Genomic DNA, 25523 nt, shown 5'->3' with positions numbered 1-25523 from the left:
TTTCTTTTCCTTTTTGCGTCATTAGTTTTTTCTAACTGTCAGAGCAGTTTTGAAGGGAGGCTTGTGAACAGCCTCCCGAGAGACCTGAAAGGGCCTGAAAGAGATGAATGATGCTGCTGCTGTATGACAGCAGAGAACTAGGCTGATGGAGCTGGGGAGGTTGTTCAGCTGAGTGTAAATCAGCCTCACTTCAAGGACGAGAGATTAGATCTTGCAGGAGAATGACACGTGTGCTGTCTCCCACAGGTAACAGTCACAACAGCAAACATGGAATTATATGGGGTTAAGGATGTACTAAAAACCACAGCACTAGTGCTGAGGTGTCTGGATGTGCTGGTACCACAGCACTAGTGCTGAGGTGTCTGGATGTGCTGTTCACATCACTGCTGTGGTAAATTCCCCTCTCTCTCTCACTTGACCCCAGAAGAAAATTCTCAGGTAGCTGGCCCCTCTAAGCCTTCAAAAGCCTTTTCTTGGTTAAAATATCACCTTATGGTGGATTTACCAAACACAAACAGCACAAACAAGCTTTGCAAGAACTATAATAAGAAGGTGACTGGTTTTCCAAGAAGGAGAAGGAAGGTCTGTGCCAGGAGCTTGGAACAACCGATAATACGACGTGCAGATGACAAGATGACGTCCAGTCTTTCCAGAAACGATGACTCAGACAGGAGAAAGAAGGGCAAGCGTAGGCTGGGGCAGAGCAATCATCAGGAGGGGCACTCACCCAGCCCCATCAGGTGACCTGCACTGGCTCCTGGCTCTGACACTGCTCTCCTGTGTGACCTTGGGCAAGTCGCTTCAACAGTCACTGGAAAAGCATGAACTGCTACTCTTTTTTCCTCTGATGTTTAGATTTTTAAAATAATTGACAAAGGAAAGTGCCCCTGGAGCACTGTAGGAACCTGGCTATCACTACTTTATAATGGCTGTGCAGTGATCTATCTTGCAACTACTTTGTGAGAAATCCAGCAAGGCAACAAACAACTTGTTTCTATTAAAGTGTCCTTGGAAATTACATTGTGTATTTGTTAAACTTCAAGGTGGAATTATCCAGGTATGAATTCTATAAAACGATATCATACTGACACAGAAAATTGCCTTTATACCTGTCACTGAGGAAGCTCATGTGGCACTGGATGAACCAGCTCTTGCTTTGGAGAGGTATAAATAGTGCTATACACTGTCAGTTAGCAGAGAAGATTCTTAGGTAGAATACTATACTGTAGAAAATTTAATGCCAAATACTGTCCACAGTTTTGCTTAAAATCCAGTAAAGCTTCAAAGAATTTGCTCACCTTCGTTAAAAATTGCCTTGCAAAACCAGATCAACACACAAAGAAAAACTTGAGGGCAATAGGGGACACAGGGGAGGGCAGGATTAAAAGAAAACTATTTGTTGGAAAATAACTCCTAGATCTACTTCTCCAGAAGAGGTTTGAGTGGTCCTGGCACCTTCTCACTGACACCCTTCACAATCACTTCCCATTTACCATCACAATATAGCAAGCTAAGGAATACCCTTTTTTACACAAGAGGGTCACACAGGACTGAGGACTTAGGCTGCCCCTGCCCCCTGAAGCACCCCCACCCATGGACAGGATATATTCCTGCTACTGCACAGGGAGGTAGGATATTGCAGGCATGCAACAGCAGTGCATTCTATTTAAAATGATGATTTTTTGCTGTAGTATTCATTTACATAACTCGATTTTCTCGGTTGCCCTTCAGATCTAAGGATGCCGAACTGGGGAGGTGGAGCCAAATGTGGTGCCTGTGAAAAGACAGTGTACCACGCTGAGGAAATCCAGTGCAATGGAAGGAGCTTCCACAAGACCTGCTTCCTCTGCAGTAAGCTCAGCTACACTTTCAACTTCACAGTATTCCCCTAAGTCTATAAGTCTCCCATTAATGCTAGTCATTTTATTTTTGTATTACTTTACATGCCATAAAGAAGCTTCATAGTTTCCCCAGCTGAACAAGTTTGCCATGTACAGGAGAGCAGAAACAACCAGCATCAGGCTGTTTCACATGAAAGGTTTTGCAAAGCTTTTGCATCATACTTCTGGGAACATCCAAAGTCAAAGGCTGTCACATGTTAATTATCCCACCTAAATTACAGCACAGTGAGATGGATTTGGGTCTGGCACTCTCTAGACACACAAAGCTGAAAGCTGTTTCCCATCCTTTTAGTAACAGAGGGATGGAAAATGACTGTGTCTGTTCCCAAAGCAGCAGCCAGTTCTCTGAATGCCACCGTGCCTCCCCACAGCAGCTCTTCCTAACCAAGCCCACTTCCAGATCTTCACCCTGAGCAAGCTGCCTCTCAGGCTCCTGGCCTTTCTTTTTCCAAACATGCACTGGATGGCTACTGTTATGGACACCAGAGTGCTGCAGGATCATGGGATCTGGGTCCATCCCAAAGAACTCCAGCTTCTGTCACCAAGGTGGCATATTCTGGGTTTGCTTCAAGTTAAAAATAATAGGAGAACTAAATGAATTACACTCAGGACAGAAGTATGTTTTACTACAATATTGTAGGAGATGATTTATGGTGAATCCTCACATTAATTCATTTCACACAGGAAAGCTGAAAGATATCACCCTGGTGCCATCAAAAATCCCACTACTACTACTACAACAAGTACCTCAGTCTCCTCCTTCCCCCTGTTTTGTGCAATCCCATTTCACTTACTCTTCACTCCACACTCCTCTGTAACGTTTGGCAGACAGCTTCCTGCAGTTTTGCTCTCTCTTCCCAGGAGCTAGCATCTGAAAAATCAGAGAGGAGGTACCAGCTCAGCTCTGTTGGCCCTTGGCAGAGCATGTAAACAATTTGATAGGAGCTGAAGATCACTAAACATTTTATTTTGGAGATAATACTTGAATTTCAGTACCTTTGCAGTATAAATTCCAGCACAACAGCTTAAAAACCACTGAATGCAATTTTTCACCTTCCTTTCCTGGATGAATAATGAATTCTTGCCTGGAGGCAGGAGACTGCTGTTACTTGTTTAGGTGACACAGTACAGCTCCATGCAGAATCAGCCCACAGGACACACCTGAGCCACCTTTGCCTTTCCCCAAGTGCCCTGCAAGCAATGCTTAAAAGACCGAGTAAGAAAATTCCCTCAAAAAGTTAAGTTGACAACCTTCAGCCTATTCTTACACAATGGCAAAGCCACAGTTCTGTGGAAACCAGAGAACTCCTATTGCTCCCATGTGCTGCCTCTAACAACTAATCCTAGACAGCAGAGAAACTAGAGGGATGTGAACGTGGTGACTAGGAGAAAAGCTTTAACTGAAGCTTGTGCTTTATAAAATGATATGGCAGAAGAAGACAAATGAGTAGACTCTCCAGTGTCTAATAAAAGCAAACAGCTGTGCTAATAGGGCATAGTTAATAAATATTTCTCTCCCACCTAATACTGGGACAAGTTCAAGCTTCATTCTTAGCATAACTGATTTTTTTTTAGTGATTCATGGTAAACAACATACGTCCATGAGTTCTGCCAGCTGTTTGTGTGGTCTGTGGTGGGGCTGGGTATTTTTGGTGGGGTTTTTTTTTGGGGGTTGGTTGTTTGATTTTGTTTTTATTTATTTATTTATTTTTCATTTCCCTCTTGTACCCATAAGACTGAACTAAATTATTAATAGGTTAGATACTAAAAAAAGTATTCCCAGCAGAAGTTTGTCTAAGGTCAAAAACTGAAGATGCATCTAAGTCCAGTTGGCATATGAGAGGTATGTTAATTGGCTTTACTTTTCCCATGATTCACACACACTAAGCAGCAGCCCTGGACAATGCAGTATCATGTTCATGGGCTTTTCAATGAACCAATTATAGGATTTCATTTCTCAACTGAAGAAAAACAATCCTCCCCAGTCTAACTTCAGGTGTGGGAACCTATTTACCTGAGCTTTTATATATTTTTTAGGTTAAATAGATTAAAAATAGTTTTTTATTTTTTACATTTTATTTGACTAGACACACAAAACACATGAGTATTTTTCACCAAAATCTGGGCAAAACTATAAACAATTCAAATCAACCTGTTCACAGAGTAAGAACCAGCCAAGCTAATCCATAAATCACACGCTCTCCACTCCATAGTTTTTCTTTCTTTATGAGAAAGATCTTTCCAACACACCCTCCTTCCCCAGCAGATTGCTGGTCACCCACCTTCTTCCCCCGCTGGTTTTACTGGAGCTGCAGCTGTGATGGACATTTGGCAGGACCTCACACCCTCAACCTGAAACTTCTTAGTGCTGGTTCATCAACGCTATCTGTTGGCAGATGACAGGTCTCAAAGTTATTTCAACAATAGCACTTCAAGGGCTTTTGCTCCATCTGTTGTGGTGAATTGATACTCTATCCCCAAGGTACCAGAAATAGAAACACTTTATCTACTGCTACTTTCCACCGTCCCTTAACTCCCTGAGCAAATGTAATTATCATCTCAAAGCAGAAGCGACTGCAGCACGCTGAGATCACGTTCACACATTTACAGAAGCCCCTCGTTTTATTTCTATTAACTAGAAAGTTCCTTGCAAATTATTTTCCCCTCTGCACAGTACAGTGACAGAAGTAAAGCTGCAGTGGTTCCAGCACCAGCTTAAATATCCCCATGTGGATGAATTTTAGACTCACAGCAGGACAGCTATAATAATCACAGGGGAAAGAGACTAACCAAACACTCAGCCCGCTCATCCAGAGCTCGAATTTCCAACCAGTCTCAGTGCTTCTGTACTCCACACGTTTCTATTGCTTACCTGAGCTAAACAACTTCATTTTCCAAGCTGTCAACAGCCTGTGCATGACTGGAACGTTCTCCATGGGACATGCACTTCTTCGAACCAAGCTGGAGAGAAAGTTTTTGCCCATTTTTTCCACATCATCTATCACTCACTGTCAGCACAGTGAACAATTTGTAAGAAATGTTGGAATTTTAATTTTTAAGCATAAAACAAACCCTTGATTTCCTACAGGCACTCCCAACTGAAAGCTTCCTCCTCTCTTGGAAGGGTGGGGGCTGTCTCACACCGAGTTCCCAGAGCAGTGCAGCACACAATCACCAAGCAGATGAGGAGTGCAGCTACTATTTTTTCCCCATTCCCTCTTGTCCAGTTTCCATGCACAAGCAGCAAGGAGATCCACTGGAATGGACACAGAATTCAGCCTCTAGATGCTGCCCAGGTTTCAGATGAAAGAAGAACTGGGGAGAGAGTAACCAATCTAGCTTCTACAGCCACTTGATGAGAATAACCCCACGTGAGACCAGCCCCATGCTGGTCAGCTCTAGGTGTGGCTTCTGTTTCTCAAAACATGGACACTTGCCTGCTGAGATCCCCAGTGAGCAGTTCTTGGCACTCACGAGGTTTTGGTCCTTCACAGTTGAGGCTTGGTTTAAAGTAGTGCTGTGATGTTTTTAAGCTAAACACTAATTGTGTTTGTTCTGAACCACACCAGTTCAATTTGAAAGCACACAGGTTCACAGATGACTATCTTTTCCCTTTTCAGTGGCTTGCAGGAAAGCTCTGGACAGTACCACAGTAGCAGCTCACGAATCTGAAATCTACTGCAAGACTTGTTATGGAAGGAAGTATGGTCCCAAAGGGGTTGGCTTTGGGCAAGGGGCAGGATGTCTCAGCATGGACACTGGGGACCATCTGGGCTTGAATCTGCAACAGTGAGTTAAATGCCACTGACAGCACCTCTTCCTGGTACTACCTGTCACTCGGCAGACTCTTTTAGATATTTTATTCAGTTTCCATAACAACAGGTAGCATAAGCAGCAGAGCAGGCTTTCCTGCAACCTTTCCTTCAGTGGACACAGTCATTTACCAGGATTTAATGAGGTTCAGTCTCTTTAAGCCTTCTTTATCTCCTCCTTCAACAGGCAATTATTCTGCAGAAGCAGCCTTTATGTGCCACCACAGATGTAAATACCCACTGCAATTGTAACTTGCCATTAAAGCACAGTGGTAAAGTCACATTCACCACAGAACATCAGAATCTTTTTTTTTTTTTTTTCCCCTGTCAGAGGCTAAAATCCAGTTAGGTTTTACTGTTGGAGTAATAATCTCACTACCACATACTGTCAACTCTCCACTCAATGGGGGAAATTAGATTTCTCAATCCTCCCTGTGGCTCAAATAACATTTTCAAACACACTGAGAACATGTTTGAACAAAGGAATTCTAATGGGATACCATCTTCCAAAGCCACATAATTACCTCTGACAGGACATTTTCACAGTATTTTTCTATGATTCTCAAAGCTGCACATTTCCAAATCAACAATGCTTTCTCCTGGTATAGCTATAAGGAAACCAATTAATCAATATGCTGTGCTGGAAATAAAAGCTTAAATAATGTATTTAACTGTAGCTCCTTGTAAGATAGTAATCCATTACAGGCAGAGTTCTGCAGCAAAACCTGTCACAACCTGTAGATTTAATGACCTGTTGCACTCCCACAAGCTGATAATTCAAAAGGCTTTCTGAGAATGGCTTTAAGCTTGCCCAGAGACATAAAGCAGAAACTCCAGAAATACAAAGCACAGCTACTATTCTGACAGCTGGACTTGGGTCAGAAGCACAAGAACCCCAGTTCCCTGCCCAAATGTTCCAGTGATCAATGGAACAACTGCATGCAAAATCTGATTTTTACTTGCCACTCACTGAGTACTAGCAGATAGCCAGTTACAAAAAACAGAGAGCTCTTTTGCTTGTGTTTTCCCTCGTGCCTCTCAATAAAACATTGTATTTAAAGAAAGATAAAAGTAAAAAATGATCTTTTCTATATGTGGCTGCTGCCAGGTCCATGTACTCAGCCCAAAACAGGTAACATCAGTGGTTACAGGATCAGCTTTTCAATCACACACCACAGAATTCAATAGAATACTTGTATTTTATCTCTTTCCCCCTTCTTTTGCATGTCTAAGACAAGTAATTTAGTATTTTTGCATCCCTTGCCAAAACATTATGAAATTCTGTTTATAGAATGAAGAGAACACTTTAAGCAGTATTTTAAAACACTGAAAATTTTTGTTTTAGGGGGTCACCAAAGTCTGCTCGCCCTTCTACACCAACTAATGCTTCAAAGTTTGCCAAAAAGATGGTAGATGTGGATAAATGTCCCCGCTGTGGCAAATCAGTGTATGCTGCAGAGAAGATCATGGGAGGAGGAAAAGTAAGTAGTTAGTAAGCACTAGAAACAAAACACACTTATGATGTTGCCATACTATAGCTGATAGGTCCCTGATCAGTTAAACTTTTACTCAATCATCTCAAGAAGGAAAGCATGAGGATGAACTAGCAAATTGCTTGAGTTCAATGTACTTTCCAGTTCAAAACCATGTGCTCCTCATAAGCCACCTTCAACATTTTGCAGCTTGTTGATGTCTGAAGAACAACTCCTGGCTTTTGTACATGCTGGCTCTTCCACCACTGTTATTCTACCAGTATCTCTGGGAATACTTATAATTTAAACATGTACTTGTAGCAACAACTGCATATTAAAGAGATGCTGTGATTAGGAAAACAAAAGCCTGTCTCACATGGCATGCCAGCTTCTCTCTCTGGGAACTCTTACTGGAGTATTATCTCTGCACACCAAAGTGGCTAAAACCAGAGTAGTGGGTACAGCTCCCTAATTTTTACTAGACCTCCATCAAAAACAAAGTCACAACTTAAGATCTTGATATGGGATAATACAGTAATTGAAAGACACCTAGAATGACTAAAAACAGAAGCCGTAGGACCAGCTAAACAATTTTGACCTTTTCACAGCATGAAAAGCAGTAGTTCTTTGTTTCTTGCACTTTCTGTAACATGCAATGAACTGTGCTCATTCCCTCAGCCCTGGCACAAGACGTGCTTCCGCTGTGCTATTTGTGGAAAGAGCTTAGAATCCACAAATGTTACAGACAAAGATGGAGAGCTCTACTGTAAAGGTAAGAATTGTGGTGAGCCCAGCTGGGTTAGTGAGTCAACCTAAAATTCAACTTTTTAGACCTAGTATTGCCATCAGGATTGTCCGTGTTGCATACTCATGAGATTTCATTTTATCCATTTTAAATAACTTTCTGAAGGCAAAGAGCTATGGTAACACTGCAGTTGCACCTTCTGCTATTAACATTTAAATTTTAACATTGCCATTTTTATACAAATAGGACATCCTCTCAGATCTGTCCTCACACCTTCTAACAGAAACACTAACCCATTAATCTGACCACTACTTCCAAAGCAGAGTTGTGACAAATAACTACACACATTTAGCAATACAGAGTGAAAATGGAATGGTTTAAACTACCTTCAGTAGTTTCTGGATGATGTTCTAGGTCTTTTAACCTCCTTTGAAACTCTCCGACTTATGACTCTGATGTATTACTTATACAGACGAGGTTTTACTGCATATTTTCAGACAGGAAAGTAGCTTTAATGAAAATGTTACTTAAATCTTAGCTAAATACAGTTTATTTTTTTGGGGGGGGGAGAAGATCAGACCCAACTTCTGTTTAATTCAAATGTGAGATTCCAGTTTCACTATTAGAATCTGTCGACACTTCTGGGAAAGAAACTATTTCAGATTTCCTTCTTTTTATTAACTGAAATTTGGCAGGAGTACTAAAATCAAAAATCAGTTACCTCTACACGAAAACATTCAGAGTATCATTTACCTCTTTCCTTCTTTTGCAGTTTGCTATGCAAAAAATTTTGGTCCCAAAGGAATTGGCTTTGGTGGCCTCACTCAAGTGGAAAAGAAAGAGTGCGAATGAGAAGAAATGGATGCAACAGACTCAAGCTCCTGTTGATGCCACTAAGTGATAGTTGTCAAGTAAAATATTTAACATCACATATTGCTAATAACCTAGGGCATTTGTTTATTTTTTGCCACCTTGCAGGAAAAGTCTTGTGAGCTTGTATCTTAAATTCTTAGACTAGCTTAAAAAGGCAGTGATAAAACAAGAGTCATGTTTGTTTTATGGTAAATAAAATACAAAAACTCTCATGGAACATTATTGCTTCTTAAATGAGTATTTACTACGCTTTAGACTGGAATTTTAAGGCTCAGCACACTGTCCCAGTAAGACAGAGGTACCTTATGGAGCACAAGGAGCAGAGCATTCCAGTTTGGGCTGTGCTTTCCTTCGTTCAGGATGTTACACCGTCTGCCTTCCTACCAACCTCCTGCTGGTGTTGTGAACATGTTGGCATTTTGTGTTATGGCACAGTAGATGTTATTCATTTTGAGACAATTACAAAGGATTTGAAATTCCTCCTCTCAAAAGGAGATATTTCTGAAGAAAAAGAACATTTTCTTAGAATATAGTGTAGTAAGTGCTGTTGTTGTATGCTTTCAAGCTACAATAAAGTACTGATATTGCCTCCTGTTATTTTTACTTGAATTTGCTCGTGCTTTTATGTTCTACAATGTCACAGATAAATGCATTTCACAGACATGAATAAAATCCCCCATTTCTTAACTACAAGAACAGCATTTCATTACAGTACTTTACTCTTATGTTGTCACTTCCAGATGGTATTTACCTTTAATTTTCTGATCTTCATCTCTTTCCCTGTTGGTTTTCATTATCAGCTACTTTGACTTGTACCCAAAACCACCCTGCCCTGCTGGCCACTCCAGACTGATGTTGTAGCCTTTTCCTGGGAACGTGGCTGACATCTAGCTGTTAAAGATCTAGGCATGCAGTTGGGAATAATTCCTTCTTTTTATATACATTGCTACTTACCATCACCAACTAACTCATTTTCACAGACTAACAGGGTGTAGATACACATGCTAAACCTAAGGCAAAGAGTCAGGCTTTTGTGCCTACCTGTTCTTAAATACCTCACTGGTCACATACCCCTTGAAACTATTCCAGTCTGTAAAAATACACTTAGAAGCATGAAAGCTTTATTTTATTACATGTAAACCCTCCAAACACAAAGACTTAGAGGTTTTCACAACATAAGCAATAAAATCACAAGGTGATTCTAGTATTAAATTTTTAAATATGAACATTCCCCTTAATTTTCAAATGTAATTTTCTTTTATTATTTGAAAAAAAATAAAGCAATGGGCATCAACATCATTTTTGAAATTCTGCCCTAAGAACTTACCTTTGAAAAAAAATATTCTTAGTGTTGTCTCTTCACATAAAACTTCAAATACTTTCAGCTCAAACTATATATACACAGACAAATAGGGATTGTTTCATATACAAACCTGCTGTAGCTTATACAAGAGACATTTAATATTTGAAATAATAACAAGAATAAAACCAAGCAACTTCAGAAAAATCTGGAAAAATTAACAAAATATCCAGTTTTATTTAGCTTTCAGCACAATGGTTTTAGAAATCAGGCAAAACTTCATACAGAATGAACACTCTTCTCCTTTGCCAGATGAAAAAGGTTGTATTGCTTGGTCCAGTCAACTGCATTGGGTTTGAACATACCAAAGCAACTGCACTGAAAGAAGTCTGCAAGATTCTGGAAGCATCCAAGACTGAAAAAGAGAGAAATATCAATTTAAAAAAAAACCACCAACCTAAAACAAAACTTAACAAAAGAAAACTGCAAGCATCAAAAATACACTTTCACCTTGAGACAGTACCTAAGATATAAGGCTGTCAAATGAAGACAGCTCTGGCAGAAGAAATATAAGAACAGTTCTCTATTGAGCATTTCTCCTTTGTTGAACTTTTACAACCTGTATTACACATTAAGGAGTGAGAGTAGATAGATTAAGTTCAACTAAAATATTTATAAGTTAGTACTTAGTAAAAACTCATCTCTTAATTCACATGAGGAAACATGGACTCATAACAGGGAAACCTTGGAATTCATTTCTCTATTGAGCTAAATATGGCAAGAGAAGCCAGAAAGGGGCTGGTTCATACCTTAATTGCTTTTCTGAACCCACAAAACAGACAGAAATTGATGAACAAGTTAAAAGACAGCACCCCCTTACCCCCAGAACAGCACCTACTGATTAATGCTATGGACTGACTTTGGCACCTCCTTTCCTATACACACAGCCATGCAGAAAGAGCCCCAGAAGCTCTTACATTGGCTATTTCCTGGGGCACAGGAAGCTCTCAGCAAGGAAAATGAGGTGCAGCTCCTCCCCTCTGCACAACTCCTCACAGGCAGGACCAGCACATCCACAGAGCACAGCTTTTTGCATTTATGAAGCAGTGAAGCAAAGCAGTTCTGAGAAGATACGTGCTTAAAATACACCGTTGATTAATACTCACTTGTATGGAGTTCTCCTGAGGGAAACAGGATGCTTAGAAGACTTCTTCTGTATCAGGAGGTTCATCCTTTCATGTGAGGTCAACCCCAAGAATGCAATCTTACCGAAAGGAAAACGTAAGGAACGGTTAAAACATGAACACCACAAATGAAAACTCTGGTGAGAGCAGAAGATACTACTGAGAGGGGAGGGAGGGAAGAGGTTGGCCCTCCCTAACAAAGACGTGACTACTGCCATAATTAATGCCTGAAATGTTCTGGAATGTCACCTGGACTAGAACAGAACCCAGCAAGCTGTAACATTAATGCTTCCCCTGAGAAGGCAAGCTTAACTGGGATGACTGGAAAGGCTGTGCTTTTACAGATGTCTGTACCAGTATAGCATCTGTAACAGTTAAGCACTTACATCCTCTGATTTTGTCCATATTCTACCACACAAACTGATAGAAAAAGATCCCTTGAAAAAGACAAAGTAGCTTGGCAAAAAAGATGAAGTAAACGCCAGAGACTCAACAATAACTTTCCCATTTTTCTTCATTCCACATCTTTCACTGAGTTTCAAAATGAAATTTATGGGGGTTTTCTACATTTTTGCTTACCTATTTCTTTTCCCATTTTCTTACTTTTTAAAAATCAACATAAATCTTACAAGCCCTTACAAATGGCTGCAAGGGCCCTTCACTGAATGACATGCTAAAGCTCAGCAAGTAGTACATTCACAAATGGCTGTGTACAAAGCAATACCCTGCCTAGATCCCTTTTTTCCCCCAGCATGATATCTCAGTGTTTTGGGCACTACAGAAATCAAGCAGTACCCATTTAAAATTGTGGATTTTGATTTATTTTTTTTTTTAAACAAGATGTAAAACAAGTCTTTAGCTCAGTATGCTTAACACATTCAAATGACACATCTTTCTAAGAGCTGCTAAACAAGCTGTTTCCTTGATGTTCTAAGACAGCTCTTCTCAATTCTGTTTGCCTAGCCAAGCTCTCTCTGAGAAAAACAGATGAGAAATTTGACAGTCCTCATCAAGGATAAAATCCAGGTCATATATTTTTATTGTAGCAACAGGATCTAATACAGTCCAATGACTCACTGCTGAGCTCTCCCACACAATTTCCAGTTCAGGACTAACTGTGTTATTGGGCTTTTGTGCCCCCAAAATGGCACTAATACCATTTCTATTAGTCAAGTAAGTTTATCGCCTTTAATATTTTTTTTTTTTTTAATATGTTTGGAATTTTTGATGAGGAGTAAATGCAGAACTCTGTTTTAGAACTCTGAATGATTTGCAGACTGGGATCTTACTTTTAAACAGGAAAGGCTGAGCACACAAGTACCTGTGAAACTTCAGGGACTGCCCCGAGATTTAAGAAAAGCACCCAGATGTGACATGAGCCAATGAAAGCAGGCACAAAGTTTTTATGGGAGCAAACCATCTAGGGAAAAGTTAATCATGTCACTTGAAGAGAAGAGCATAAAGTGAAGCAAAACAATACCTGATAAAGCTGAACAGTTAATGACAACGAAGCCCATACAGCATGAAAACAGCCCAGTGCAAAGATGTAGGAGACCCAGGGAGAACAAAGCATTAACTCTGTGAAGTAGGTCCATGCTCCATCTTGATGGTAACTCGCTGCACAATGGTTTGACCAATCTGACAAGAAGCATAATCAGTTAATTATGTTTTTAAAACAGGCCACTCAAAGACTAAATAGATATTATTAGCACAGAATGAGTATTCCACAGCAATATGCTCTACTGTGTTTAATGTATCATGTTCTCACCTAAAAGCACCCATGTAGATGGGTGACTGCTTGCTACTCTGGCTGCATCATCTTCACATTATGTGTTTATAACCCACAGTAGAACATTCAGGGCACTGGCTAGGTGCTTTTTTAAAGTTAACTAATGCTATTGAAATAAGCTGCCATCTCTTGTGGTCAACACTTCTGAAATTGTGCTCCATGTTTATTTGTAATTTTAGGACAAGAATTTGCCATTTATCTTAAGCACCATCATCAACAAAAGATGACATTGTGAAGAAAATAGTATTTTACCATCATTAAAATACATGCAGATTGGAATGTCCAACTTCTGTATATTTCTTAAGAGATACTTAAAGCCTACCACATATGTTTTTAACCTATTAAAAAAGCCCCAACCAAAAGAGAGGAACTTCTTTTTGCCTTTATGTCAGTAGAATAATGAGGAGGTTTTCCTCCCATGTTCCTTCACACACAGGAAATGGAGGAAATAATATGCTTCTTGCACACCAAAGACCACCCCTGAAGTCAGCTCATGTTCACATGAGTGTCCTGGGTCCTCCACTGCCATGGCTGGTTCACTTCACTCAACACTGAATATTGACTCATTTCAATATGATGTGAAGTAATGCAAGATAACATGACCTCTCTCTACTTTTTAGCTAAAAGATTAGTGCTCTGAAAAACAAAAAGGGACTTTTTCAAGTGTTCAGTATAGAATTTTTAAATAACAACATCAAAAAAGCCTCTGTAATAATTATTTTTTTACTGCAGTAAAGGATGTCCAGACTAGAACCTGTAACATGACCTTCCTCCACGTGGTTTCCCTATTTCACCTCAAACAAAAATGCTTTCTGATACTGTATTTTCCAGTGGACATCCCACTAGAGCTCTATCTCAGTTTCTGCTGAAAAGAAATGTAATCAGATATTTGACCACAGAGTCAGATACAAACATTTTTATGTAAAGACAGGCTTACAAGATAACGTCATTCCTGAAATACCCTATCATTTGCACAGGTATAATTACACTTGCTAGAAATGAAGTGCTGAACAATAAAGACCATACACATGCATCCTCGAGAGCTAAATTAAAATAAATTCATAGATACATACACATCAGTGTTCCAGACAGAAGCCAGACACTGTTCATAGTCAGGAAAGACAGGAACAATAGGTAGTAACGATGGTTCCCAATGCCTGTATTTGAGGCAAAGAAAGAAAAAAGCTTGACATTTCAAAATACAGCAGTATTTGCATTTCTGCCTAAGTTAATAGGAATAAAAAGAATGGAAGCCACTCTTATTTTCACCTCTGCTACCCTCAAGACAGTTTGACAAGGCTGATATTTCTCAGCTTTCTCCCGTAAGCCATCCCAATTTATGTAATAGAATTAGTTTTGATAAAGTCAGCCAGGATTTGTCTCTTCTGAGCATGCCTTCAGCTGTCTGAGCTAGAGGCGGACTAATTATGCAACCACAACTCTCCCCATGCACAATACAATTGTCTCATATGGCTGAAAAAAATCTAAGCTATTCAATGTAATGGTTTGACCTTTGTGCGCTTCAGGACTCCAAACAAATGCATAAACCCCCTGGACCTCTTGCTGAGAGACAGCTACACAAAGATATACAACTATTTTTCTTTAAATTACAATCAATACTGCTCAAAACTTTGTAAAAATGCATCAGGATGTCTCACCACCTTGTGAACAGCAAACAACAGAAAAATATTTCCAAGTATTTAATGTTACAGAAGAGCTATTGACACAAGAACATGCTAAAAATATATTGCTACAGATGTGAAGCTCTAACCTTTCTATCCTGAGTGTCACCAATAATGAGATAGAAAGGAAGAAAGAGGGAGTTTCTCAAAGAACACGGGAATATAAAAAACACCCTGTGGGGCTATCTCAGTGGTCCAGCTGCTCCACTTTACTGTCTTTAACAGCAACAACAGGCAGCGTGAGTTCAGGAGGACAAACGAGCCTGGACACTTCCTGGAGTTCCCTCTCCTCATCCACAGCTACTGCACTGAAATGTCAGAATGTGCACAATTGTCTCCTTCTTTTAGTATCAACTTCCACACACGTTGTCAAAAAGGTTCTCTAAGTCTTCCCTGAACCTCCTCATACTGCCCAGATCTGCAAACACAGCAGCGAGTCCCAAAATTTCACGACCTGCCATGTGAAGACATTTCTCTTTAGCAATTTTAAACCCAATTGCTATTATCACTGAGCCTCCCTCACTTCAAGTATGATGCGTTTGGCAAACAACAGTTCTGCATTCACTTTACCCTTCATCTTCATTGCTTTTGTTCTGGTGGTTTTCTTTTGGTTTTGGTTTTGTTTTGAAGTCTCAACCATACCTGCGATTCCTTGAACTTCTCCCAAAAGAAAGAGTCCCAGACTTTTAGGTCACCACTCCATCCCTCTAATATTTTTAATCACCTTTCTCTCTGCCATCTAATTTCTCTTTGGTACCTGTTGCTAATCTCTTTGCTGTATTCTTATATCAAGTGTGTTCTCTCTCTAGGGAAATAAAGGTTATTTCTGCAACTTTTAAAACACACTGTAATTTCAAATTTGATAAAACCAAACCTCTCACCTATGCACTGTCCAATCCACAGGGAATGCTGATCGTACCTGGCTACACACGAACCACAGGCAAGGCAATGCATAGACCTCAAAGGCTTCCTTACCTAGGTGAGGATCAAGGAAAAGAACACAGTCAGAGCAAAAGCATCTCTTTCACTCAAAGTTTAAAGCATCACCTCATGGGCACCATCCTATTTTCTACAATTACTGCATAACAGACTTAACAGCACAGAACATAGATGAGAAATATACATCTTGTTTTTATAAAAAAAAGCAAGTGGAAATATTAAAATAATAAAGCTATTTTACCAAGACTAGAGTGCAAGGACCTCTGAGCATCTCTTTTACAACCATAGAGAAAAAAACAAAGGCTCTAAAGCAGCACAGAACAAACTGTGCATGTAACACCTGCATGACAAGCAACAAGGAAAAAGTTTTCTTTCTATAGCAGTATTGAGTAAAAGCCAGATTTAAAAAAAAGAAAACACTAAAGCATCACTTACAAGACATGATGTGCAAAATGTTCTGAAGTCCAAGCAGCCTGCTTCTGCAAGAGCTGCAATGTTCTGAAAGACAAAGCAGTTCACACTTGCATTTGGATGACATCCTCAGGGGGATCTATGAAGATTTTGACATTTGCAGTTCAGGAGCGTTTTGACCGCCAAGCACTCACAGGAATAAATACTTGCTGTTTTCAATAGGTCCAGGAGAAACACAACAGACTAAGGCAACTTCACACGTGCAGGACTATTCACAAAAGTATCTCTTTGTTGCTAGAATTAGTAAGTTATGTGAGCAAGTCTTCTTAAGAAATACATACTTTGTATGATTTCCACTTAAGGGAAGGCCTATGTGAATTTATACCACAGATAACATCAGTGGTGTGGCTCTGTTCAATGTTTGGCCCAAGCTCACATTTCACTGAGAAGATGGAGGCAAGAAAATTATGGTGGGATGATGAAGATAAGGAAATGAGCAGATGTAGGAAAAATTATCTATGATTTATGTTGCTCAATAAGAGAGCTAAAAACTTTAAAAAAAAAAAAAAGTATTTCACTGCTTTCAAGTTTAACAAAGCTACCCATGACAACAAACAAATCAACCATAAGTACTTCTGTGTTCCACCAGGTGAGCCCTTCCATTTGTTTCACCTACCTCTTTTCTTTCTTTTTCTGAAGTCTTAATATATCCAGGATCAGTTCTCCAAGTTTTATCAAGAAAATAAAGAAAACCCAGCATACTGAAGATAACAGAGATTTCCAGAATTCTACTGGTTACATGTAATATTCAGGTTAAGGAATATCTTCTTATATATATTCTCATACCACTGCTATTTGTTAGACAAGATATTCTAAAATTAATGTTATTTTACAAGTAAGACACAAAAAAGAAAAGAGTAACTTTCACTGCAACAGCAGGATCCTCTCTGTCCTTCAGAGAAGTTGACCATTTCCTTCAGTTTGAATGCTGGCAAGGCTTTTACAACTGTATAAACCTGCACCACAATATAGCTCCGTCATCCTCACTAGCAGACTTTTGCCTTTGAATATTTAACAGATATAAAATGAATTCAATTTCATTTTTCCCCTCTGAAGTTGTTCTTTTATTTAAGCAATACCAATCAGACATGCATAGTTATTAAGCTTCCAGCAGCTGTGAGATGTGACTGCTGCACACCTCCCTTCTTCATCAAGCTGACTGTATATCCTCCCTCATGTATACTAACAATTTGTCAGTTCTTATATATAGTTATTTGCTGCAACTTGTCTAGCAGACAGATTATTATTATACATGAGGGAGAATATAGTCATTAGGAACATAACTTTTACACTATGGACTAAAACCTGATCTGTGTGTCAGGTGGAAGGGGAGAAAAGCATGTCAAGATTAACTGTCTCCATACAGCAATGGAAGAATCTGGAGCAGGACAAGTTTCATATCAATTAAATTCAGGCATCAAACTTGAGGGCTCAGGCTCCTAAAGGACAGGCCATGATGCCACTAAGGAGCAGGCAGAGAGCTCAAGCCTGGATTCTATCTCCAGTGACCACCCAGCCACAATATCATAGAATGCTTTGGGTTGAAAGGGACCTTTAAAAGTCATCCAGTCCAACCCCCTGAATATTAACTGCCCAGAGTGAGTAACTCTTAAAAATCAAGTACTGCAACCTCAGGGTTGTTTTGTCTTACAAGCTAAAACCACTGCAACGTAGTTCTAATTAAAATCAGGATAATAAATTATGAAATACTGGTGCTGCCTACTACCAGTCTTACAGCAGTGATTGTTACAAGGCAATTGCAGAGTGCACTTACAGGAGTCAACATGAATTCCTGTGGATGCTGCTGGTCTATTTGCACTTCTGGCTTTTGGAGCCAGGAGTACTCCTTAATTAGAATAGCTAGAATTTCATTGAGACATAAATACAGGTAACTAATATACTGAACACTTTTATCATCTGTGCCCAGTTACAGCAGGAAAAGACATTCATGAGAAAAAGGGTTTGATAGTGAAATGGAAAGCTCTTCACTTGTCCATCTCCCCAGGCTACAGTTAGACCTTCAAGAATATCCCTACACTCCCTACCTTCTGCAAAGTGTCTGAGTCAAACCCCTACTATTGGAATTCTTTTACATTTAGATGACACCAGGAAAACCTTAAGACTTCACAATGCAACACTGAATGACAGGATTTCCATTTAGACAATCATATGCATGTATCCCCAGCAGGAATATACTTGATCAGTTCATCAAAATTAATCCTGATAATTCAATTTAGAATATCTTAATTTGGAACAGCAGAAAAAAAAATGCCACTTAAAAGGATCAAGCAATTAAAAATCAATTAAAATTGCACAGCAACATATTATAGCTGGTTTAGTAGAAAATTATTTACAGTTCTAAGTATCTCCCTGAAGGCCTTTTCACAAAACTTAATCAATCAATAAATACATGCCCCCTATGTAACAAAAGAGCAGGGCACTGAAAAGTGAGTGTGAGCTACTAAAATATTTTTGCACTCATCAGTGTAAAGCCTCTTCAAAGAAAATAAATGCAAGGTAGACATTAATGTCCTGTACACTGAGGATGCAGCAAAAATCTGTGAATAAAGATGGGTAGGAGACTGGAAGATCTGTTTTGGAGGGAGATGGAGAACTTTGTTCCCTGGTTTTTGGGAGGCAGGGAGATGTTGTTCATTTTAAAAGCAGAAATGCCACTAACTGCCAAGCCCTTGTCATTTCAGAAAGAAAAGAGGCTTTCAAAAGCAGCATTACTGCCTGTGTAACATGGTTGCACTACATACCAAAATAAATCACTGCATGACAGTCTCAATGAGGAAGACTGTTACCATCTCCATGTGATTCTTTAGTGACAATTACGTTCGTAAAAAAAGACATTTTCATCTTTATATTCCAGTAACATAAGAAAACAGTTCATAATAGTACACAAATATCTGCTAAAGATAAAAGAAGGTACAGATTTTTAGTCCATATATAATTTAAACTCAAAGTTATTTCACCCCTCCCCAATGGAAGCAAACCCATCTTACCAGATGTTAACTGTTCACATGGAATTATCCAGGACTGATCACTACTATTTGTATGATCAGGATTAGATTCACTGGGAACTGTAAGGAAAGTTCCATTGCATTCCTTGAATATAAAGGATATCAGGCAGGAACCAGAAGAAACAGGTCACAAACATCCAAAAAACTGAACTTAGCAAAAATGCTGTGGGAAGGTACCTTAGATTCTTGAGCCCCACACACTGCCTGAAAGAATAAGAAAAAAAAAAAAAAGTATTTTTTAAAAAAATTATTTGAAAATGTAGCTCCATAGAGTATAAATTATCTGCTTTATTTTTAAAAACTTCACACACAGAGTATACTTCAAGACTTTCTTTGACATTCCATCAGGAATGGTCAATCAAAAGTATTCTTTAGCTAGATGTGTAGAGGGTAAATAATGCAACAACAGCAGTGAAGAGTGCTTTGTTCCAGCTCAATATTGTGCATCAGAAGTGCTGCAGCCCTGGGTGAAGAGTGTGGAATACTGACTGCTGCAGGAACTGCTGAAGAAAACAGGAAACCTGCAAAACATCTCAGGATAACACCGTGAGATCTGAAGAGCAGAGGTGGGGTGAAACGGCTCATTAAAACTCATTCTGTGTCACAAATACAGAAGGACAAGTTGAGATGAAGCACATTTCTGAGCACTGTGCATAGAGATCTCAGTGCCTACCAGGCACAGACCTCCAGTAGCACTCTCCTTATCATTACCATTAGCTAACAGAGAGCTTAAACACTTCAGAGCTTTTTCAAATCTTTCAGTGATGAGAAACTGTTATCTTGCACACCTGAAGTCATGCAGTTTCCACAGTCATTCTAAGAAGTAAACACATTTAAATTCTTCACACACTCTGCAACCATTTCTCAGGAGGTATTTTTTATGCCACGTGAAACTCAACTCTGAGAAGAATACTGCATTAGATACCTCATGTGGCATCTGTAACAAATGAATACACATACAGGGAGAAAGAACCACAAACCTTACAAACAGAGCCATCCCAAAGAGCAGGACAAGCAGCAGACCTCCTTTCAAAAGCCAAGAATCAGAACTCAGGTTCATTACATATCCTATGGCCCACATGAATGCCAAGGAAAATGACAACAGCAGAAAGACCTATTAAAATTAATGTTAAAACAGAGCTAAGTATTCAGGCAGGACTTAGTTCAAAAGTACTCACATAATGTCATAACCAACACTGAAAGACTCAAGGTGGGTACAACCAAGTGACATATGAACACACCAAAGATGGGGAGGGACACGACCCAAAACCCCCCACCCAAACCACTTTGGTTTTAAACTTGTTAAACTCATGCTTTTAAAAACTTTACTTTTGTGCACTCAATTTCAGACACCTTACAAGATCTTCTTAAGAGAAAAGAGTTAAGTTGCATACTGTTCTAAACACAGAATGCTGTAGCTTTATTTCCGTGAGTTATTACTCATGAAATTACCTCATATTTCTCTACTATTTTCAGTAACCTGTTATTTCTTCTGCTTCTCATTCTTTCTTCCTCTTTTAACACATAAACCACGAAGCGATTCGGACTTTGATAGGCAAGGTCAAGCGGTGTCTCTCCCTTCAACAACAGAAATGTTTATTTCTTTATGCACTTAACACAAACGCTTTCCTTTTCAACAGAAGCAAGAAATATATATAGCTAGAACAAGAATACCTTGGAATTTACTTCCCACCTCTTTTTGTTTTTATTGAAGTCAAGGGTAAGCCAAATTCAGAGTTTTAACATGTTTAATCTAGGGCTTCGTAGTTCTAAAAACTGGTACATGCAAGCAGACTGCATCTGTTTGATTTATCTGTTGGACTGGCTCAAATAACCAGAAACACTGTGCTGTCTGCTGGAATATTACATGCTTCTGAAAGGGAAGGTTTCTTGTTTATGTTAACTTTTCAAAACCAAACAGCAATATCCTACAAGTCGTACATACAAATAAAAAGCAGGAGGAGATGGAAAAGCTGCAGTTTACTACACAAACCCTGAATAACTACACTGTGCAAACACATCTGTCTAGGTATAGATATCTACAGGAAATGACAGTTTCAACATTTATACTTCTCCTAATCAGTTTTTACAAATATTAGGACAAAGACTTTCATATGTGACCAGCCCTTTTGAACATGCACAGGCAGTGTCAAACACTGCCTTGCACAGGCTGACACACACATCTTATTAAAGGCTTTAAGAGTCTCACTGGACACCGAGACACTGTTATCTTTAAATGTCTGGCTAAAGTCATTACTCCTTATGACAATGTTTTGAAGCAGAACTTAAGAAAAGAGCCAACTTTAAAAAAAAAAAAAGATAAAAGGGAGGATCTGCACAGGACACAACTATGTTTAGAGTGCCTTGGCTGTTCATTAAACAAACGTTGCAGAGAATCTCTGTATTCGTACTTTGTGCCACGCTACAAGAAAGGTGCCAGCTCCTTTTGGGAGAGGCCAAGAAGTCTTAGTCAACTTCCATTCCAGAGGGCAATCGAAGAGGAGAGGAGTCAAGATTTTTCTAAACATTCGTTTTAGACATTCATCATGAAAGAAATTGTACCTTGGCATTTTTGATGTCCAGACTAGCACCAGCTTCCACCAACAGCTCCACGGCACTGGTGTTCCCTGATGCTATTGCCCAGTGCAGTGCACTATTCTTTTGCACATTGTCTACAGCATTGAGAGAGGGGTTAAACTTTAAGAGAAACCTCGTGGGTTCTGGTCTAGATGAAAATAAAGTATAAAAATTAACAAACAGGAGGTCATCTACACTACAAGATGAAACTTTTGAACTCTTTATCAAAGCCACTGTTCCCACCTGTGAGAAGCAGCAGATACACAAAGCCCTGTCTCAGAACAAGCTCATCCATGACAGATCCAAGTTTCTAATTCAAGATCTGCCCTGAAGTTTTTTCTCCAGACTATGTTATCTTCCCATTTTAACAAATATGAGATATATATACAGATGATATCTTTCTGTAACACTGTGTATAAGATTACACCTCCATAACTTATTTCTTCTAAATACATTTTATCATGTCCACCTCCATTTACTATAACTTCTGTGAAATTATGATAAGTCTGCAGTCTGTTCAGCTGCAAACCTAAACTTCTTTAAGAAATTTTTTTAACTTTCTTTGCTGTATCCAACTCACTCCTTCCTAACTCCTGATCTCTGAAATACTGTGTATTTTAGTACAACTAAGAGAGAAAAGAATGCCAGTTTAACAAAAGTTTTCATACTAAAAGCTTCACCTCACCACTTCTTGGATACAATAAAATAGTTTCTTTGCAAGGTATTCACTACTTACCCAAGCACTTTTTGTGCTGACAACATTAAAGGTGTTTGTCCATTGAAGTCTGTTGAGTCTATGTTCTAAGTAAAAGAAAAAGATGACAAGCAAATGACTACCAATGATTTCTGGAGACAGAGTTAGATGGTCATACTTGGAGCTATACAAGTGGCTTAGCTTCATCCATTAACAGAAAGCAAATGGAAAGAAACCAAATTATACCAGCCAAGATGCCAACACTTCACTTAAACATCCCCCTCCCCAAATCTTGGATGTCATTCTTTTCAGGGTATGAAAAAATCTCCACTAAGGATATTTTTAAGGAAATTGTGTTAACCTTACTTCTTGTCCTCTTTTGTGCAAAAATACTATAAATAAAAGTTTAATTGGAAAGCAATGTGAACCACCTTCCTTGTGTAAACAGAGGTAGCAAAACATCCAAGTACGTGAAACTGGTTTATTAAAACAACAAACAAGGATGATGTATCTCTACATACTTATTTAAACATCTAACTTCTGTTCCCTAATCTTCCTTCTTCAGAATGTTTCCCTCTTCCCCACCTCCACCCATGATTACATTAGATTTACTCAGAAATTTTTTGAAGACAGGTAGCCTAAAAATTTTCTAAGCTTGTGAAATACATCATCTATACCTACATTCCAGGGGTCAGTCACTATGACAAAGGAGATCAGCTCAGCAAATCTTTAAACTTCAATACACTGTGTCTCTAAGAAACACTGAGTGGAAAACAGGACTTGGGGAACTAGCAACATACCTGGCCTTTAGATACAAGGTAAGCTACAATGGGCATGTGTTGAAACAGCACTGCTAAGTGAAGGCTGCTGAATCCTTCCCCATCAATAAGGCTGGGATCTGCTCCACATTTCATCAATAACACAACCATAGGTAAGTGTCCTTGTCTGTAATGAGATATGAAATGAAACTACAGGGATGAGAAAAAGTTGGACATCTTAATGAAAGTATTGCTTTAACAATTCTCCTAGACACCCCTCCCCCTCCCAATAATTCCTTTCAGATTCTTTTGTTTTTAATTCAGGCAATTGCTTTCTAAAAGTTGTGTCAGAAAGTTATATAAAATATGTACCTTAAGAAATCAGTCTAAGGCAAGCTAAATTTTTAATACAAAGGTTAACCTACAGTAATTTCTCCTCTGAGCAGCCTTTCTCAGAAGAACCCAACCTGTTTGGCAGAAGACTAAGACAGCCCAGAAGAAAGTACTGATCTTCCAGTGTGAGAATTTGCACCTCTCTACATCCCTCCAAACCCCAAGGTGTCTTACACTGGTCCTACTCCTATGCAGTGTTGAGTTTCACAGGAGCACACCAAGGGAATCCAGCACAGGAACTAAACCAACACACACATTAGCTCAGCAGGCTGAGGGGCACTGTGACCACAGCTTCTTCAGAATTAAACTGTGCCCTAGCAAGCATCAATGGCCAACTTCAGTGTCCTAACACAGCCAAGTTTTCTTTGCCCAGTAACGCAGAACTTAAGAGACCAAGTCTGAACAGTGCTGTTTAGTCTCTGGGGCAACTTCAAAATGTGACTATGAGCAACTTCAACACAGGCACACACCTAACACAACTCTGTGGCCTGCAAACCTGCCAGGGACCAGAGAACAGATTTCAGCATTAGTATGGACATGCTGTGAAACTCCATCTACCTCAATAAAATACACATACAACAGAGCGTGAGATGACCACTGTTGTGCTACACAAAATGCTGATCTAACTGTTAATATTAATAGATTTACAATGAGTAGTTGCAAGCAGCATACCTAATGGCCCAGTGAAGGGGAGTTGAATTCAAATCTCCACCTAGCTGATCCACCACTGCACCTTTAGAAATATAATATCTGTGTAACAGCAACACAGTAAGATTAAGAACAGGCATAATAAAATATTAAACATACTAAGGTTGACATAGCTCTAGTAGTAAATAGCTCATAAGAAAATAAAATTCACAAGAGAAAGAAATAGGGGTATTACTGCAGTTAAGGATACTGTTTTGAGAAAGCATTTAAGAAAAAATACAGTAATTAGCAAGGCACTTATAAAACCAGCTTTAATCTTTGTTAAACAAAGCAAACCATACCCAAGAAAACCTAATGTTTTCATGTACTACATGATTTCACATATAAAGCAACCATGGTAACTTTACATTTCAGTGACACCTTCAGAAAGGTAATTGGGTCAAAATTAGAATTTCATGCTTTTCTTCTCAAAAAGCATGTTCCTCTGTATTGAAGTATAATAGCAACAAAGTGACTGTAAGTAACAGGGGGAGAATATCTGTGTTACTTGCTCCAGGTCTTACTTAACCAGCTCCTGTCTGTTGTTTATTGCTGCCCAGTGAAGAAGAGTCACATTTTCTTTGTCTGGTTGTCGAACATCATATCCTGCTTCTACCAGTTCTTTGCATCGTTCTATTATTCCGTACCTTAAATGAGAAAACAAAACAAAATACATCCATTTACTTATCATTCATCTATTAACTATCCTCCACTTCAGAGAGGGTCATATACTACACAAAAAGTAAATTTCAGTATCCCCCAGCAGCTCCTACTTGAGCAAATTCCACTCTGCAGTGAATGGAACTCTTGCAAAAAGGGTTAGGCTGAGCTCTGACCAGTAGAATTTTCTACCTAACGAACCTGTTCGAGATACCATTGTTTATGACTGAAGCATTTACAATAGCACCCTTTGGTGACTTCTTTCACTATGTGGGGAAAACGAAACTGTAACATTTTCCTTGGTAAAAATATCCGGGCGTGTGAGGGCACTCCCACGGGTTCCAACGTTTCCCACACAGCGGCCATACACTTACTGTGTCGCCTTGACGATATCGCAGGTGCCGGGGTCCTCAACACCGGGATAGGGCCCCGGCAGCACCGGCAGCGCCTCGCCCCCGTGCCCGCCGGGACAGCTGTGCGCGTGCGGTCCGTGCGGCCCGTGGCAATGGCTTTTGCACTGTCCGTTAACAGAACGCCCATTAACAACCATCATTCAGACA

At 39.4% G+C, this 25523-nt stretch overlaps 2 protein-coding genes across 3 annotated transcripts; one reads left to right on the top strand and one right to left on the bottom strand.

Moving 5' to 3' along the window:
• Positions 1-1719: 1719 nt before the first annotated feature.
• On the top strand, positions 1720-9383 carry CSRP3 (cysteine and glycine-rich protein 3 (cardiac LIM protein)). Of its 2 annotated transcripts, XR_608213.1 has the most exons (6): positions 1720-1851; positions 5522-5690; positions 7059-7194; positions 7864-7957; positions 8703-8922; positions 9299-9383. XR_608213.1 is itself a non-coding variant. In XM_008949576.1 (5 exons), the coding sequence occupies exons 1-5, from the start codon at positions 1740-1742 to the stop codon at positions 8780-8782; spliced, it is 591 nt and encodes a 196-aa protein (XP_008947824.1). In that variant the 5' UTR covers positions 1720-1739; the 3' UTR covers positions 8783-8958. The 2 variants fall into 2 exon arrangements, 1 of the variants encoding a protein (XP_008947824.1); XM_008949576.1 differs by lacking the exon at positions 9299-9383 and having other exon boundaries at positions 8703-8958.
• Positions 9384-10382: 999 nt separating this feature from the next.
• On the bottom strand, positions 10383-25372 carry ZDHHC13 (zinc finger, DHHC-type containing 13). Its single transcript, XM_008949575.1, has 16 exons — positions 25338-25372; positions 24828-24950; positions 24289-24366; positions 23266-23410; positions 22508-22572; positions 21757-21919; positions 20647-20772; positions 20171-20308; positions 19298-19394; positions 16785-16909; positions 16133-16195; positions 15640-15733; positions 14150-14233; positions 12768-12925; positions 11270-11367; positions 10383-10518 (listed from the first exon to the last, which is right to left on the bottom strand). Exons 4-16 carry the CDS (start codon positions 23392-23394, stop codon positions 10383-10385), a joined length of 1476 nt encoding a protein of 491 aa, XP_008947823.1. The 5' UTR covers positions 23395-23410; positions 24289-24366; positions 24828-24950; positions 25338-25372.
• Positions 25373-25523: the final 151 nt, after the last annotated feature.

Source organism: Merops nubicus, unplaced genomic scaffold (assembly GCF_000691845.1).
Source record: "Merops nubicus isolate BGI_N331 unplaced genomic scaffold, ASM69184v1 scaffold23271, whole genome shotgun sequence".
NCBI classification, from domain to species: domain Eukaryota; kingdom Metazoa; phylum Chordata; class Aves; order Coraciiformes; family Meropidae; genus Merops; species Merops nubicus.
The sequence above is the reverse complement of the archived record's forward strand: the minus strand, read 5'-3'. Positions and strand labels throughout refer to the sequence as shown.